Source organism: Neomonachus schauinslandi, chromosome 7 (assembly GCF_002201575.2).
Source record: "Neomonachus schauinslandi chromosome 7, ASM220157v2, whole genome shotgun sequence".
In the NCBI taxonomy this organism is placed as follows: Eukaryota; Metazoa; Chordata; class Mammalia; order Carnivora; family Phocidae; genus Neomonachus; species Neomonachus schauinslandi.
This window is the reverse complement of record NC_058409.1, coordinates 37,712,045-37,729,236: the sequence shown is the minus strand read 5'-3', so window position 1 is coordinate 37,729,236 and position 17,192 is coordinate 37,712,045. Positions and strand designations below refer to the sequence as shown.

At 40.2% G+C, this 17,192-nt stretch overlaps 1 protein-coding gene across 1 annotated transcript; it reads right to left on the bottom strand.

The window, feature by feature from the left end:
- Window positions 1-233: 233 nt before the first annotated feature.
- Window positions 234-746, bottom strand: LOC110591091 (60S ribosomal protein L10a-like). Its single transcript, XM_044916856.1, has one exon. It carries the CDS (start codon window positions 744-746, stop codon window positions 234-236), a length of 513 nt encoding a protein of 170 aa, XP_044772791.1.
- Between the last annotated feature and the right edge of the window lie 16,446 nt (window positions 747-17,192).

The following is a 17,192-nucleotide window of genomic DNA, read 5'->3' as shown; positions in this document are numbered from 1 at the left end:
TCTTACTCCTGCTTGTGGATTTCTTGAGGTACCTCCTAATCCTTGTAATGAACGTTTTTCTTAAGCCAGTTTTTATTCTACAACTTGTAATCAAAAGTGTACTGTCTAATGCACAAAGCCAGCTGAAGGATCACTTCTTTTTTTTTTTTTCCTAATGGTAACACTAGGGTTTATTAAGCTGTGCCTTAGTACAGTCGCTGGGGCTTGCCTGTGGTGCTCTTGATGTATAAAGCCTAGACGTTCTGCCAATTCATCTTGAGCAAGGACACCAGGAAACTGACAGCTAAGTGGATGTTGTACACAAGCTCATCTCCTGTCATCTGCACGTGGCCAACGGCCACTGCCAGACATAGCACCTTCTTCATCTGGAATTTGATGGTGGACTTCACTTCATCCACTTTGGCCACCATGTTCTCATTGTGCGTCAGCAAGGAAGGGAACTTGCCAGCCTTATGGAGGCCTGGGCCCAGGATTTGTGGGATCTGCTTGATCAGAGATTCTGAAGCCAAAAAGGCATCATACTTCTTGGCCAGCTTCTTGACTAACTTTTTATTCTTGTTGAGTTTCTTCAGTGCCTCAGTGTCCACATGGGGAATATCCACAGCCTTGGCCTCATCACAGTCCTGCTGGTCCCCCCAAAAACATATGGGGAACTTGGGGTGAGAAGTGGACTTAAGTCTGACTGTGCCTGAGAAGGATTTGTCCTTCTGAGGCTCATAGTTTGAGCTGACCTGCAGCTCCACCATCTCCAAAACCTACCCGCACTTGCACTGGCCGCCGGGCAGGACCTCCCGCACCTCCTCGTCCAGGGCGGCTCGGGAGACTTTGCTGCTCGTGGAGACTCACAGCACAACAACAGGAAAAGAGAGCCTGCTGAAGGGTCACTTCTGCCATGAATTTTGAAGTTTATTGTAGAAATAAGGACTCGTAAGATTAGAAAATACCTCAGTGGTCCCTCTCAATTAGACATAATCCCTACACTATCTTTTCCAAATATCAGCAGACTCTGCTTTAAAAACTCTAATAATGGAGACTTTATTATCTCCAAAGGCAGATAAGTTCATATTTGAACAATTCTGGCTATTAGAAAATTGTTCTGTGTAAGTGGGCAGAAATCTAGTCACCTAAAATATTATAACATCTGGGATCATTCAGAAAAAACATGGTATCCCTTTCCCTATGACAACTGTATAGCAGGTTGAAGACAATGACCATAGCTCCACCATTCTTCTTCCTGTTGTTCCCCTTGTGTGTAACACACACACACACACACACACACACACACCACACACACACACCCCCCCCCAAGCACATGCATACATACACACACTGTCTTCTCACTAAAAAATAGAATTTCCTTGCTCAATTCTCTCACAAGAAGCTTAGAGCAGTTAAAATGACATGTTTAATGTCGGACTTGGATTTGATTTCAACTCTGCCTTTGTTGGATGTGTAGCTCTGGACAAATCAGTTATCTCAGAGTCTCAGGTCCCTCACATATGAACTGGGCATAATAAAAGCGTTCAATACAAAGGAGTATTGTGAGGATTGAATGAAATGATTAATGTAAAGAATGAAGCACACACACACACACACACACAGAATGCAGCACAGCATCTGCCCCTGGTAGGCGTTCAGTAAATAGGAGCCATTATTATCCTATTAATAATACTATTGATACTGGTTATTATGATTGCCCTTATCTAGAAATCTGGTCTTATTTGACCAATGCTCTCCAACTGTTAGATATCATGGCAGCAGATTAGTAGCTCTGTGTGCTTACTATAATACCAGACACCACAGAATTGGTAGATTATCTCCCTCTGCAGAGGAAGGGGAGACACAGCTTAAGTAGTTGTCCACAGTCACACAGCTAGTAGGTAGCAGAGCAAGAATCCGAATCCAAGAATTCTGACCCAGACACTGTTGCAACGTGTCAGTTATGCCATCATAGCTCATTAATTATCCACAAAGGTGGTGCTCAGCCATGGACAGTGGCTTTTTCTGCTAAACCCTCTCAAGCAATCAGGTAAGCAATTCAAAATGAGGCCCCGTGGGCGTGAGTCAGCATTTTTAATGGAGGCATCTCCTTCCAAAAGCAGGACTTCAAGTCAGTATTTAAGGAGAGCACATAAGTCATGGGGATGTTACATATATCACGGTGACTACAGTTAATGATACTATACTGCATATTTGAAACTTGCTAAGAGAGTAGAACTTAAAAGTAAACTAATAATAACAAGGAGAGTAGATAGGAGGTGTGGTCAGTAGCACAAATCTAGGGCACAAGAGAGACACTTAAATGCCTGAAGAAAATATGGGCGAAAAACTTCTATGAGTGCGAACCAAAACATAAGCAACTCCCTACAACTAATTTCCCTATGTCTGGTCCCATCACACAAATTTCACATCCTCGTATCCACATTGCTAATTAAGTCGTTCCTTTTGAGAGATGAAAACCAACCATAATAAATTTAGGTGTAAATTAATTTGTAAGTGTTTGTTATGTTTTTCCCTTCCCCAATGTATTCAAGAAAATTCTGCCTTGTTCTGGGCTTTTCACTAGACCTCAATCCCTCCCCACCTTCAAAAAATAGATTCAAAATGCTGCAGTTCTGCTTCTGGCCTATTTTCAACAGACAATTGGCAAATGAGAAGAGAGAAGAATGGAGAAGTGGAGAGAAATTTCATCAGAAAGGCAAATATTTAGTCCATAAATAGCATAAAATACAGGGGCAAAGGATAGGAGAGAAGAAACATGGAGATCACTAAGGCTCGGTTTTGTGTTGTTTTGTGTTTTTACCCAGGTACATTCCATGGAGGATGGAAAGGTTTGGGGTGGATAGAGAGTGTGAGAGACATGAAGATGGGAGGTAGGGCAAAAGGGGGCGTGGAAGAACTGAGTAGGAGTTCCACCCCTGTTGATGTCTGTCAAGGGATTCAAGTCCGGATCGGAATCACTTCTAATCACTTTCAGATGTCACACTTGGTTTCTTTGACGACAGCTGCAGAGAGAACTCCAGCTAGCTGTAGCTCTTGGGTTTATTCTGGTTAGAGCAACACACATCAGAGGCACCCACACACATGCCCACCTTGCTGGAATGAGCAGTTCTTATCCTGTTTGCTTCTCCTTGCCAGCAAGCAGACCTGTCAAATAAATTATTTTCATGATACTGATGAACCAATATTAAGCAAATTACGCTCCCTTGCCACTTCTAAGGATGTACTATAAATACGAATCCCTAATGCACCTGCTGCTCCTTACAGTTTTAAACTTCTGTTTCAACTTGTTTGGACTTTACAACATTCCTGGAAAGCAAGCACGGGTCATTATCACCATTTTACAAGACGAAGGAAAGGCGGTTCATAGAAGATGCATGGCTTTCACAAGATCACAAAGTTGGTGTGTGGCAGAGCCAGATTTTAACTCAATTTCTGACTGCAAGTCCCGCGGGCTCCATGGGATTTGTCACCACACTTCTCCACTGTATGAGCTCCATGAAGCATGTGTTTCACATAATTACCTCATGGAGACGGATAAGCATGGAGAGGCAAAAAGCATTTGGCTTAGAGCTTGGAGGACTTGGTTCTAGTCCCTCCTTTTCTATGACTTTGGATAAGTCATTTTTCCACTCTGAAGTTTATCGACTTCATCTGTTTGTATTGAAGTATAGTTAACACAAACGGTTACATTAGTTTCAGGTGAGCAACATAGTGATTCACTAAGTCTATACATCATGCTGTGCTCATTGACTATATTCCCAATGCTGTATATTTCATCCCTAGTGCTTACTCATTCCATAACTGGAAGCCTGTATCTCTCACTCCCCTTCACCCATCTTGCCCACTCCCCACCCCAAACCCCTCCCCTCTGGCAACCATCAATTCTCTGTACTTATAGGTCCGATTCTGTGTTTTGTTTGTTCCTTTGTTTTGTTTTTTAGATTCCACATATAAGTGAAATCATATAGTATCTGTCTTTCCTTTTTTTATGTTTGCATTTTAGAACTCCAGTATTCCATATTAACAATGATAACAGCTATTATTACTGAAGGCTTATATAAGGTAGACACTAATAATAGGTACATAGATTTGTCATCCATTTAATCTTCATAACCTTGCAAGGTTTCAGAGAGGTTAAAGTAACTCCCAAACTGGCAAATAGCAGAACCAGGATTTGAACAAAGATTCTTTTTTCACAGCACCATGTAGCCTCAAAATCTCCTGTTGAATTATCAAAATATGTGAGTGACTATAAAAGAGGCAGTCCACTCTAGATTGGTGGGTTTAATAAGCAAGAGAACTTACATACAAGCCTTGTCTTGGGTGACAGCAAGACAAGTAGATCTCTGCACCTGTCTGACAGAATCTTACAAGTTTATAGAGGTTTGAACAGGATCCTATCATGTATCTAGTCCAGATGGTCTCAATAACACATTACTGCCTCAAGGCTGTGTCCTTGAAAATAACTCCTAGTGTGGACAGTGGGTGGAACGTACATTCCAAGGATGGGGGTGGGTGGGGTGGGGGAAGGAGGAGCCTCTAATTGCCTGGGTCCAGCTCATGGTTCAACCCATGATCACATCCTCTCAATGACCTCCTTCAACAGGTTTGGATCTGAGTTTGTCTTCCTCAGAGTCCACGTTCTTAGAAACTGCTTTGTATCCCCCAGATACGTGGAGCTTCTGTGTGGTCCCCATACCTGTTTCTGTCTTGAATCTATGTGGTCAGAAGGCTTTCTCTTTTGAATGTGATCAGAAGACTTTCCTCCACTACCTCAGTAGAATTTTTCCGAGTCTACAACCACTTACCTGTTAAACCCCTTGTTAAAATTGCTGGTGCATTACTATCTACCTTCCTTCCCCCCAGCACTAAACCAGGAAATATGTGCATATGCAGTTTCTATTTATTGGTATATAGGAAAGTAAACTCTAGGGAGTAAAACATGATAATAAATGCTTTTTCTTTACATCAAAAGCTTGAGAACTTTATATAGGAGAAGAGATAACCTCCAAATACCTGTTGAGATAAGCTTTGGGCTTGCTTCCTTCTGGATTGTAGTCATATTTCTGAAACACACATTCTAAGCAAGTGGGACAGGGTTGGTCACTTAATTAGGTCAGTAGGCCCTCTTCAAGCCAAATGCAGGACTCTCTAATCCTCACACTGTGAGGGAAAATACCGTTTCCAAGTCAAACAAGAAAAGCACTATCTGAACTTCACGGCCACCAACACACAGACATCTCCTCAGGCAAATAGGCATTTCCAGCCTTAGGTTCTTACACAGCTCGGACATTCCAGACCATGACAGAGTCACCAGGCTGACCCCACACCCTCTCATAGACACAGAAACTGAGGGCCAGAGACTTGCTCAATGTCAGGAGACTCCTAAAGACTGTGCTCTTAATCCCCTGCCCTTTTATTAAAACTTAATGCTTCCTCTTGGGAAACCAAACAACCACTGGGAGTCATCCTGACCAGCCACTATAGAGGACTGCCCTTGGCAAAAATCCTGCCATGGAGGAGCTGGGAAGAAATACCCCATAATACTTTCCTACTGTCCTGTGACTTCTCACCAGAGGTCACCACAAGCCAAAACCAACAGGAAACAGGAGGCAGAAAAGTCCACTGATTTAATCCAGTCAGGTTAGCCTCAGAGGGCAAAGAGCAGAGTAGAGAAAAACAGGGGGCGGCTTGGGAAGGGTACAATGACTCTATCCAAAGCACTTCTGGCTCTCTGTAGAGACTGGACCAAGCTCAATTCCACCTCTTCTTTCACCTAGGGTGGAACAAACATCAAGGGAAAAGAGGAGAGGGAAGGGGGTGTACTTTTCTACTTTGTGTCTGCACGCTTCCCCCAGAACTGGATGACACTACCATCTGTGGAAAAGCAGTATGTCTCTTCACTGGCAGGTTAGACCCTCTGTCAGTGTTCTTGACATCGGCAGAAAAACTTCTCACTCTTCTCTGTCTCTGAGTAGGCATCTCTCACTTCTCTAAGTTCTCGTCCCTCTCAGCCTCTAGAGAATTAGCTCTCAGGATTCCCCTGCTCATTATCTTACTGTTTCTTCTCAGATTCATTCCTAAGTATCTCTTCTTAAATACAGTAGTTTTTAAAAAATGTTTTATCTGCTGAAGGTTCTAACACCCTATCTTTGGGGCTTACTCTCAACCCCATTCCTCCAGTTCCATTGGCCATCTACTTATAGGGAACCCCCACTTAGATGATGAAGCAGCCCTTCAATCTCAAGTGGCCAACTACACTCAGCACCTTTCCCCTGAGCTCCCTCCTTGGCTCCCTTCTCATGATAAAGTCACCATCACCCTCCCACTAATCACCCAGTCTCAAAGCCAACTCTAACAAATTCTAGCTCCATGACATCACTACTACTTATATCCTTAGCTTCCTTCCCATTGACAAGATTGCTGTTTAATTTCTCATTTTTTTCTTTCCTTGGCTAATAAAATAATTTCCTAGTTAATTTCTTGCTTTTTTTTTTTTTTTACCTCTCTGGCCCAATTTACACACACAACCATCAGATTAATATTCCAAAAATACAGTTCTGATTATATCATACTTAAAAAAAAATCACTCAAGCTTTGAATAGCTGTTGAAGGGAAAATAACTGTGAATGTGTGAACAAGGAGGACAGGAGGCAATGTTAGCATCGCACCTCTTTGGACTGCATCTGTTTTTCTGTTCTTTACCTTCTGTATGTTTTTTTGCTGGCGGTCAGTGGTGTATTTGTCTTTCTTTTCTTTCTTTTACACAAGTTTAATATGGTACATTTTTTTCATGTTTTAAACTTATTTTAAGAATGGAAGTTAACAGGGTGCCTGGGTGGCTCAATCGTTAAGCGTTGCAAATTTTGGAGTTGGAGATAGTGCAAGAGGGAAGAAAGGAGAAACAAGATTCATGGTAGTTGAGGAAGAGGGGGGGCAATGAAGACCCTGAGTGACCGAATTGGTCTTTGATAATTGCTAGTCATTCATTGGGAAATTGAAAGCATGAATGGATATTTTAAAAAACCAGGGTTTCTAAATATGGCTAAAGTGGAACTAACTTCATTGACCAGAGTTCTTAGTGTCAATATCAGTTCTAGGGGCTTGGGAGTTCTGAAAGGGAAATGACCAAATTCTAACTACTTCAATCTGAATGGAACCAAAATCAAAGTACTCAGTTCAGTAGATGTTCAGGAAAATATTAAAAAATAGAAAAGTCATGACTTGTTTAACTATGAAATCATAATCCTAATAGTTGAGAGTCTTTGAATGGCTATAGCATAACATAACATATAGCATATAGCATATAGCATATAACATATAGCATATAGCATAACATACTTAAAGGGATTTGAACATCAACTCTGAAGAGGAAGAGGATGAGTATGGAAATAACCATAACAAAGCTAATGGGGAGGATGGAGCTGGTCCACCCAGAGAATATGAGGAAGAGGAGGAAGAGAAGGAGAATGAGGGCAAGATGAAGCAAGTTCAGAATTGGGAAAGGGAAAGTAGGAAATAGATCTCTTATGTTCAAAGAAAGAATTTCAGGATGGATATTGTGATGACTATGTTGACAAGGAGAGAGTAGAAGATGGAGAAGAAGGTCTTCAAGGAAAAAAGAAAAATCAAGATGCAAAGGATGAAAGAGAATGACATGACTAGATCCTTCTTAAACCAGACCCCGTAATGCTACTGGTTTTTCAGTGAAATGGTCAGTACAGTGATTTCCATAGAAAACAAACATGTAACTCTTCATAGAATATGTTTCACTATTTTCATATTGTCTTCATTAAAATAAGCTTTATTAATCTGTTAAGAATAATATGTGGAGAAACATTTTTATTGATGTCATTGTCATATTCCCTAGAAATTCATTTGGAATTTTAATTTTTCTCATTATCTTATTCTTGTCAATCATTACTAGCCAACAATGAAAACATGACTGATTTTACACAAGTTTAATATGGTACATTTTTTTCATGTTTTAAACTTATTTTAAGAATGGAAGTTAACAGGGCGCCTGGGTGGCTCAATCGTTAAGCGTCTGCCTTCAGCTCAGGTCATGATCCCAGAGTCCTGGAATCAAGCCCTGCATTGGGCTCCCTCCTCAGCGGGAAGCCTGCTTCTACCTCTCCCACCCCCCCTTGCTTGTGTTCCCTCTCTCGCTGTGTCTCTGTCAAATAAATAAAATCTTAAGAAAAAAATGGAAGTTAAAGTTGCTATAATATGCAAAGGCAACAGTTTCTCTTTTGAATGGCAAGTTGATTATTTTCATAACCGATCCAGAGACCTCTAGTTGGGAAGCTCTTAGTTTTGTGTTTGTTTGTTTAGTAAGAGTTTTTAAATTTTTGTATGTGTTTGTTTTGTCACATGAGTAGTTTGGAGGATAGGAGTAAAATAATAAAGATTCTATTCAGCCACACAGTTCAAGAATTTTAACACTCTTTGTATCACAGTATATATGTATTGTGTTAAGTTCCTCATGAGTCTCTTCCTAAAAATTTGAAGTTACTACTTTTTGTGCAACTGTTTTTTTCCAACTTTAAAGATTTTTTTTATTTGAGAGAGAGGGAGAAGCAGACTCCCCACTGAGCAGAGAGCCCGACACAGGCCTCAATCCTAGGACCCTGAGATCATGACCTGAATTGAAGGCAGATGCTTAACTGACTGAGCCACCCAGGCACCCCTGTTTTCCAACTTTAGTGGGGAATAATTGACAATTAAAAATTGTATACGTGTAAGGTATACAACACAATGATTTGATATACAGATACACTGTAAAATAATCACCACGTTCAAGCTATATAACATATCAATCTCCTTACATAGTTAGCATCATTTTTGTGTGAGGTAAGAACACTTAAGATCTACTCTCCCAGCAAATTTTGTACACAGTACAGTATCATTAACTATAGCTACAGTGTTGAATATTAGATCTCCAGAACTTATTCACCCAGCATAACTGAAACATTGTACACCTTGACCAACATCTCCCCATTTCCCCCTACCTGAAGGACCATCATTCTCCTCTCTGCTATGTTCCTCAGGGGTATTAGCCTGTAGTTTTCTTTCCTTGTAGTGCCTTTGCCTGGTTTTGGTATCAGGGTGATGCTGGTCTCATAAAGTGAGTTTGGAAGTGCTCCCTCATCTTCAATTTCCTGAAAGAGTTTAAGAAAGATTGGTCCTGGGCTTTTCATGGCTGGGGGGGTTTTTGATTACTGATCTCCTCTCCTTATTTGTTATTGGTCTGTTCAGGTTGTCAATTTCTCCTTGATTGAGTTTGGTACGTCATATGTTTCTAGGAATTTATCCATTCCTTCTAGGTTATCCAGGTTTTTGGCATGTGATTCTTCATAATAGTCCCTATGATCCTTTTTATTTTTAAGACATCTATTGTAATGTCTCCTCTTTCAGTCCTGATTTTATTTATTTGAATCTTCCCTTTTCTTTTTCTTAGTCTAGCTAAAGTTTTATCAATTTTGTTTATTTAAAAAAAAAAACCACAACTCTTAGTTTTATTGATTTTTCCATTTTTATTCATATTTGATTTATTTCTGCTCTAATCTTTATTATTTCCTTCCTTCTGCTAACTTTGAGTCAAATTTGTTTTTCTTTTTCCAGTTCCTTGAGGTATAATGTTAGGTTATTCATTTGAGATCTTTCTTCTTCCTTAGTGTAGGTATCTATCACTAAAAACTTCCCTCTTAAAATGTTTGTGGTGCATCCCATAAATTTTGGTATGTTCTGTTTTCATTTTTGTTTGTCTCAAGATACTTTTTAAATTGTTATTATATATTTCAGGTATATGACATTCTAATCTGACATCTGTATACACGACAGAGTGATCACCCCCAAAAGTCTATTTACCATCCATCACCCTACAAAGCCACCCCCAACTCCTTTCCCTCTGGTAACCACTGATCTGTTCTCTTTATCAAGATACTTTAAAAATTCCCTTTGATTTCCTCTGACTCAATAGTGGCTCAAGAGCACGTTCTTTAGTTTCCACATATTTGTGGAGCTGGGGTCTAGTGCACAGGCATGCATGGAGGGGCAGCAGTGCCAGGATCCAGAGTACAGGTGCACATGGAGCAGGTGTGCAGCCAGGTCCCAGTCATGTGCCAGAATGGGGCAGGTGGGTCAACAGCGCTGGCACCAATGGGGCTGGGAGCAGTGGCTGCTCTGGCCTGGGATGAGGGGTGCAAAGCAGCTCGTACTTCCCAGGCAGCTTCACCAGCTGAGGTCAACGTCAGCAAAAACTGTAGGGATATTTGGTGGCAAAAACTGGCAAAAGCTGTGTGGAAAAGGTTGCTGGGGTCTTCTATGGTGAAGGCTGCTGGGATCTTCCTGCTCGTGCTTTCCCCCATAGTGAGGAAGTCATGGACAAGGGGATCTTTCTTGGTGCTAAGCAATGCAAGACTGGATGATGGGATGATGAAGGTAAAATGCTTCCTCTACTTTTTTTTTTTAATTTATTTTATTATGTTATGTTAGTCACCATACATTACATCATTAGTTTTTGATATAGTGATCCATGATTCATTGTTTGCATGTAACACCCAGTACTCCATGCAATATGTGCCCTCCTTAATACCCATCACTGGGCTAACCCATCCCCCCACCAAGCCCCCCTCTAAAACCCTCAGTTTGTTTCTCAAAGTCCATAGTCTCTCATGGTTCGTCTCCCCTTCCGATTTCCCCCTTCATTTTTCCCTTCATTTTTTTGTTTGTTTGTTTGTTTGAACATATAATGTATTATTTGTTCCAGGGGTACAGGTCTGTGATCCATCAGTCTTACACAGTTCATAGCGCTCACCATAGTACATACCCTCCCCAATGTCCATCACCCAGCCACCCCATCCCTCCCACCCCCCACCGCTCCAGCAACCCTCAGTTTGTTTCCTAAGATTCAGAGTCTTATGGTTTGTTTCCCTCTCTGGTTTCATCTTGTTTCATTTTTTCCTCCCTTCCCCTATGATCCTCTGTCTTGTTTCTCAAATTCCTCATATCAGTGAGATCATATGATCTTGTCTTTCTCTTATTGACTTATTTTGCTTACCATAATATCCCCTAGTTCCATCCACATCATTGCAGATGGCAAGATTTCGGGGGTTTTTTGATGGCTGCACAATATTCCATTGTGTATATATACCACATCTTCTTTATCCAGTCATCTGTCGATGGACATCTTGGCTCTTTCCATAGTGTGGCTATTGTGGACTTTGCTTCTGTAAACATTAGGGTCCACGTACCCCTTTGATCACTACATTTGTATCTTTGGGGTAAATACCCAGTGGTGCAATTGCTGGGTCGTAGGGTAGCTCTATTTTCAACTTCTTGAGGAATGTCCATACTTTTTTCCAGAGTGACTGCACCAGCTTGCATTCCCGCCAACAGTGTAGGAGGGTTCCCCTTTCTCCACATCCTCACCAACATCTGTCATTTCCTGACTTGTTAATTTTAGCCATTCTCACTGGTGTGAGGTGGCATCTCATTGAGGTTTTGATTTGGATTTTCTTGATGCCAAGTGATGTTGAACACTTTTTCATGTGTCTGTTGGCCATTTGGATGTCTTCTTTGCAGAAATGTCTGTTCATGTCTTCTGTCCATTTCTTGATTGGATTATTTGTTGTTTGGGTGTTGAGTTTGATAAGTTCTTTATAGATTTTGGATACTAGCCCTTTATCTGATATGTCATTTGTGAATATCTTCTCCCATTCTGTCAGTTGTCTTTTGGTTTTGTTGACTGTTCCCTTTGCTGTGCAAAAGCTTTTTATCTTGAAAATAGTTCATTTTTGTCCTTGCTTCCCTTGCCTCTGGTGATGTGTCTAGGAAGAAGTTGCTGCAGGCTGAGGTCGAAGAAGTTGCTGCCTGTGTTCTCCTCTAGGATTTTGATGGATTCCTGACTCACACTTAGGTCTTTCATCCATTTTGAGTCTATTTTTGTGTGTGGTGTAAGAAAATGGTCTAGTTTCATTCTTCTGCATGTGGCTGTCCAATTTTCCCAACACCATTTGTTGAAGAGACTGTCTTTTTTCCATTGGACATTCTTTCCTGCTTTGTCAAAGATTAGTTGACCATAGAGTTGAGGATCCATTTCTGGGTTCTCTATTCTGTTCCATTGATCTATGTGTCTGTTTTTGTGCCAATACCATACTGTCTTGATGATGACAGCTTTGCAATAGAGCTTGAAGTCCGGAATTGTGATGTCACCAGCTTTGCTTTGCTTTTTCAACATTCCTCTGGCTATGCGGGGTCTTTTCTGGTTCCATACAAATTTTAGGATTATTTGTTCCATTTCTTTGAAAAAAGTGGATGGTATTTTGATAGGGATTGCATTAAATGTGTAGATTGCTCTAGGTAGCATAGACATCTTCACAATATTTGTTCTTCCAATCCATGAGCATGGAACGTTTTTCCATTTCTTTGTGTCTTCCTCAATTTCTTTCATGAGTATTCTATAGTTTTCTGAGTATAGATTCTGCCTCTTTGGTTAGATTTATTCCTAGGTATCTTATGGTTTTGGGTGCAATTGTAAATGGGATTGACTCAAATTTTCTCTTTCTTCTGTCTTGTTGGTGTATAAGAATGCCACTGATTTCTGTGCATTGATTTTTTATCCTGCCACTTTACTGAATTCCTGTATGAGTTCTAGCAGTTTTGGGGTGGAGTCTTTTGGGTTTTCCACATAAAGTATCATATCATCTGCAAAGAGTGAGAGTTTGACTTCTTTGCCAATTCAGATGCCTTTTATTTCTTTTTGTTGTCTGACTGCTGAGACTAGGACTTCTAGTACTTTGTTGAATAGCAGCGGTGATAGTGGACATCCCTGCCGTGTTCCTGACCTTAGGGGAAAAGCTCTCAGTTTTTCCCCATTGAGAATGGTATTTGCTGTGGGTTTTTCATAGATGGCTTTTATGATATTGAGGTATGTACCTTCTATCCCTACACTGTGAAGAGTTTTAATCAAGAAAGGATGCTGTACTTTGTCAAATGCTTTTCTGCATCTATTGAGAGGATTTTATGATTCTTGTACTTTCTTTTATTAATATATTGTATCACACTGATTGATTTGCGGATGTTGAACCAAACTTGCAGCCTGGGAATAAATCCTACTTGGTCGTGGTGAATAATCCTTTGAATGTACTGTTGGATCCTAGTGGCTAGTGTTTTGGTGAGAATTTTTGCATCCATGTTCATCAGGGATATTGCTCTGTAGTTCTCTTTTTTGATGGGGCCTTTGTCCGGTTTTGGGATCAAGGTAATGCTGGCCTCATAAAATGAGTTTGGAAGTTTTCCTTCCATTTCTGTTTTTTGGAACAGTTTCAGAAAAATAGGTATTAATTCTCCTTTAAATATTTGGTAGAATTCCCCTGGGAAGCCATCTGGCCCTGGGCTCCTGTTTGTTAGGAGATTTTTGATAACTGCTTCAATTTCCTTACTGGTTATAGGTCTGTTCAGGTTTTCTATTTCTTCCTGGTTCAGTTTTGGTAGTTTATAAGTCTCTCGGAATGCATCCATTTCTTCCAGATTGTCTAATTTGCTGGCATAGAGTTGCTCATAATATGTTCTTATAATTGTACTTCTTTAGTGTTGGTTGTGACCTCTCCTCTTTCATTCATGATTTTATTTATTTGGGTCATTTCTCTTTTCTTTTTGGTAAGTCTGGCCAGGGGTTTATCAGTCTTATTAATTCTTTCAAAGAACCAGCTCCTAGTTTCATTGATCTGTTCTACTGTTCTTTTGGTTTCTATTTCATTGATTTCTGCTCTGATCTTGATTATTTCTCTTCTCCTGCTGGGTTTAGGCTTTATTTGCTGTTCTTTCTCCAGCTCCTTTAGGTGTACAGTTAGGTTCTGTATTTGAGACCTTTCTTGTTTCTTGAGAAGGCTATATATTTTCTCTTAGGACTGCCTTTGCTGCATCCCAAAGATTTTGAACAATTCTATTTTCATTTTCATTGGTTTCCATGAAATTTTTTAATTTCCTGGTTGACCCATTCTTTCTTTAGTAGGATGCTCTTTATTCTCCATGCATTTGAGTTCTTTCCAACTTTCCTCTTATGATTGAGTTCTAGTTTCAAAGCACTGTGGTCCAAAAATATGCAGGGAATGATCCAAATCTTTTGGTACCAGTTGAGACCTGATTTGTGACCTATGATGTGATCTATTCTGGAGAATGTTCCATGGGCACTAGAGAAGAATGTGTATTCTGTTGCTTTGGGATGGAATATTCTGAATATACCTGTGAAGTCCATTTGGTCCAGTGTGTCATTTAAAGTCTTTATTTCCTTGTTGATCTTTTGCTTAGATGATGTGTCCATTTCAGTGAGGGGGTGTTAAAGTTCCCCACTATTATTGTATTGTTGTCAATGTGTTTCTTTGATTTTGTTATTAATTGGCTTATATAATTGGCTGCTCCATGTTAGGGGCATAGATATTTATAATTGTTAGATCTTCTTTTTGGATAAACCCTTTAAGCAGGATACAGTGTCCTTCCTCATCTCTTATTACAGTCTTTGGTTTAAAATCTAATTTGTCTGATATAAAGATTGCCACCCCAGCTTTTTTTTTTTTTTATGTCCATTAGCATGGTAAATGGTTTTCTACCCCCTACTTTCAATCTGGAGGTGCCTTTGCATCTAAAATGGGTCTCTTGCAGGCAGCATATCAATGGGTCTTGTTTTTTTTTTTTTATCCAATCTGATACCCTGTGTCTTTTGATTGGGGCATTTAGCCCATTTACATTCAGGGAAACTATTGAAAGATATGAATTTAGTGCCACTGTACTGCCTGTAAGGTGACTATTACTGTATATTGTCTGTGTTCCTTTCTGGTCTATGTTACTTTTATTTTTTAAAGATTTTATTTATTTGACAGAGAGAGACACAGTAAGAGAGGGAACACAACCAGGGGGAGTGGGAGAGGGAGAAACAGGCTTCCCACGGAGCAGGGAGCCTGATGTGGGACTTGATCCCAGGACCCTAGGTTCATGACCTGAGCAGACGCTTAATGACTGAGCCACCAGGCGCCCCTGGTCTATGTTACTTTTAGGCTCTCTCTTTGCTTAGAGGACCCCTTTCAATATTTCTTGTAGGGCTGGTTTGGTGTTTGCAAATTCTTTTAGTTTTTGTTTGTCCTGGAAGCTTTTTATCTCTCCTTCTATTTTCAATGACAGCCTAGCTGGATATAGTATTCTTTGCTGCATATTTTTCTCATTTAATGCTCTGAATACATCATGCCAGTCCTTTCTGGCCTGCCAGGTCTCTGTGGATAGGTCTGTTGCCAATCTAATGTTTCTGCCATTGTAGATCTCTTGTTCTGAGCTGCTTTCAGAATATTCTCTTTGTCTCTGAGTCTTGTAAGTTTTACTATTAGATGTCGGGGTGTTGACCTATTTTTATTGATTTTGAGAGGGGTTCTCTGTGCCTCCTGGATTTTGATGCCTGTTTCCTTCCCCAAATTTGGGAAGTTCTCTGCTATAATTTGGTCCATTATACCTTCTGCCCTCTCTCTCTTTCTTCTTCTTCTGGGATCCCAATTATTCTAATATTGTTCCATCTTATGGTATCACTTATCTCTCGAATTCTGCCCTCATGATCCAGTAGTTTTTTATCTCTCTTTTTCTCAGCTTCTTTATTCTCCATCATTTGGTCTTCTATATCACTAATTCTGGCTTCTGCCTCATTTATCCTAGCAGTTAGTGCCTCTATTTTTGATTGCACCTCATTAATAGCCTTTTTGATTTGGACTTGGTTAGATTTTAGTTCTTTTATTTCTCTAGAAAGGGATTCTCTAGTATCTTCCATGCTCTTTTCAAGCCCAGCTAGTATCTTTATAATCGTCATTCTGAACTCTAGTTCGGACATCTTACTAATGTCCATATTGATTAGATCCCTGGCAATCGGTACTGCCTCTTGTTCTTTTTTTTGAGGTGAGTTTTTCCATCTTGTCATTTTGTCCAGAGGAGAATAGATGAATGAGAGAACAAAATGCTAAAAGGGTAACAACTACCCCAGAAAAATATACACTAAACAAATCAGAAGAGACCCAAAACCAGGGGGAAAAAAAAGGAAAAGAAAAAAAAAAAGAATATGATCAGAGCCACACACTAGATTTTGGGTGTATTTTGGTCTGTTAGAAGAAACAGCCTCCCAAAATTTTAAAGAAAGAAAAACTTATAGATGTACAAAAATAAGGGTAAAAACAATGAAGGGATGGAATACGACTGTAAAGATGAAGATTATAAAAGATTTTATAAAAGGAATTGATAAGATAAGAAGTTGGTTGAAAAAAGAAAGAAGAAAAATTTAAAATAAAACAAAACAAAAAAAAAGGGGGGCGAGAATGTGATCAGGCAGGAGACTAGAACAAAGCCATACACTAGAGATTTAGGGTGTATTTTGTTCTGTTAGAAGAAACTGTATCCCAAAATTTCTAAAGAGAAAAACATATATATAAAAAAAATAAGGTTAACTACAATGAAGGGATATAATATGACTCTAAAAATGAAAATTTAAAAAGATTAAAAAAAAGGAATTGATAAGATGTTAGTTGAAAAAGGGAAAAAGAAAAATTCAAAAAAAAAAGAAAAAGAAAAAAAGAAAATTAAAAAATTTAACTTTGAAAGACTAAAGAATCATGGGGGAAAAATCCATGAATTCTATGTGCAGTATTCCCCTAGCGCTGGAGTTCTGCTGTCCTCATTGATCGGTAAACTTGGTCTTGGTTGGCTGTTCTTGCTCATCTGGGGGAGGGGCCTGTTGCCGTCGTTCCCAAATGTCTTTGCCAGAGGCAGAATTGCCCCGCCATTGCCGGGTCTGGGCTAAGTAATCTGCTCGGGTTTGCTCTTGGGAGCTTTTTTTCCCTGCAAGCTTTCGGTACAGCTTTGGAGAATGAGAGTGAAAATGGCAGCCTTCCAATCTCCGCCCGGAGGAGCCAAGAACTCGGGGCCCTGCTCCTCAGTGAGCCCCCAGAAAAAAACAGTCAGTCACTCCCGTCTCCCCAGTCTCCGGCCACACTCTGCTCACCCGGCCTGTGACCGAGCGTTTCTATCTCTGGCACCTGACCCTGTATGGAGTCTCCAAACCCGGCAGATCCCTGCAGTGTGCTCCCGTGCCACTCTTCCCAGGGTAGAAAGGGGAGTCTCCCCGGATCTGCTGCTTGTTGGGTCACTGCTGGAAGAGC

Excerpts from the sequence above, each read along its gene's own strand:
- LOC110591091 (XM_044916856.1), bottom strand. The coding sequence starts at position 746 with ATGGTGGAGCTGCAGGTCAGCTCAAACTATGAGCCTCAGAAGGACAAA.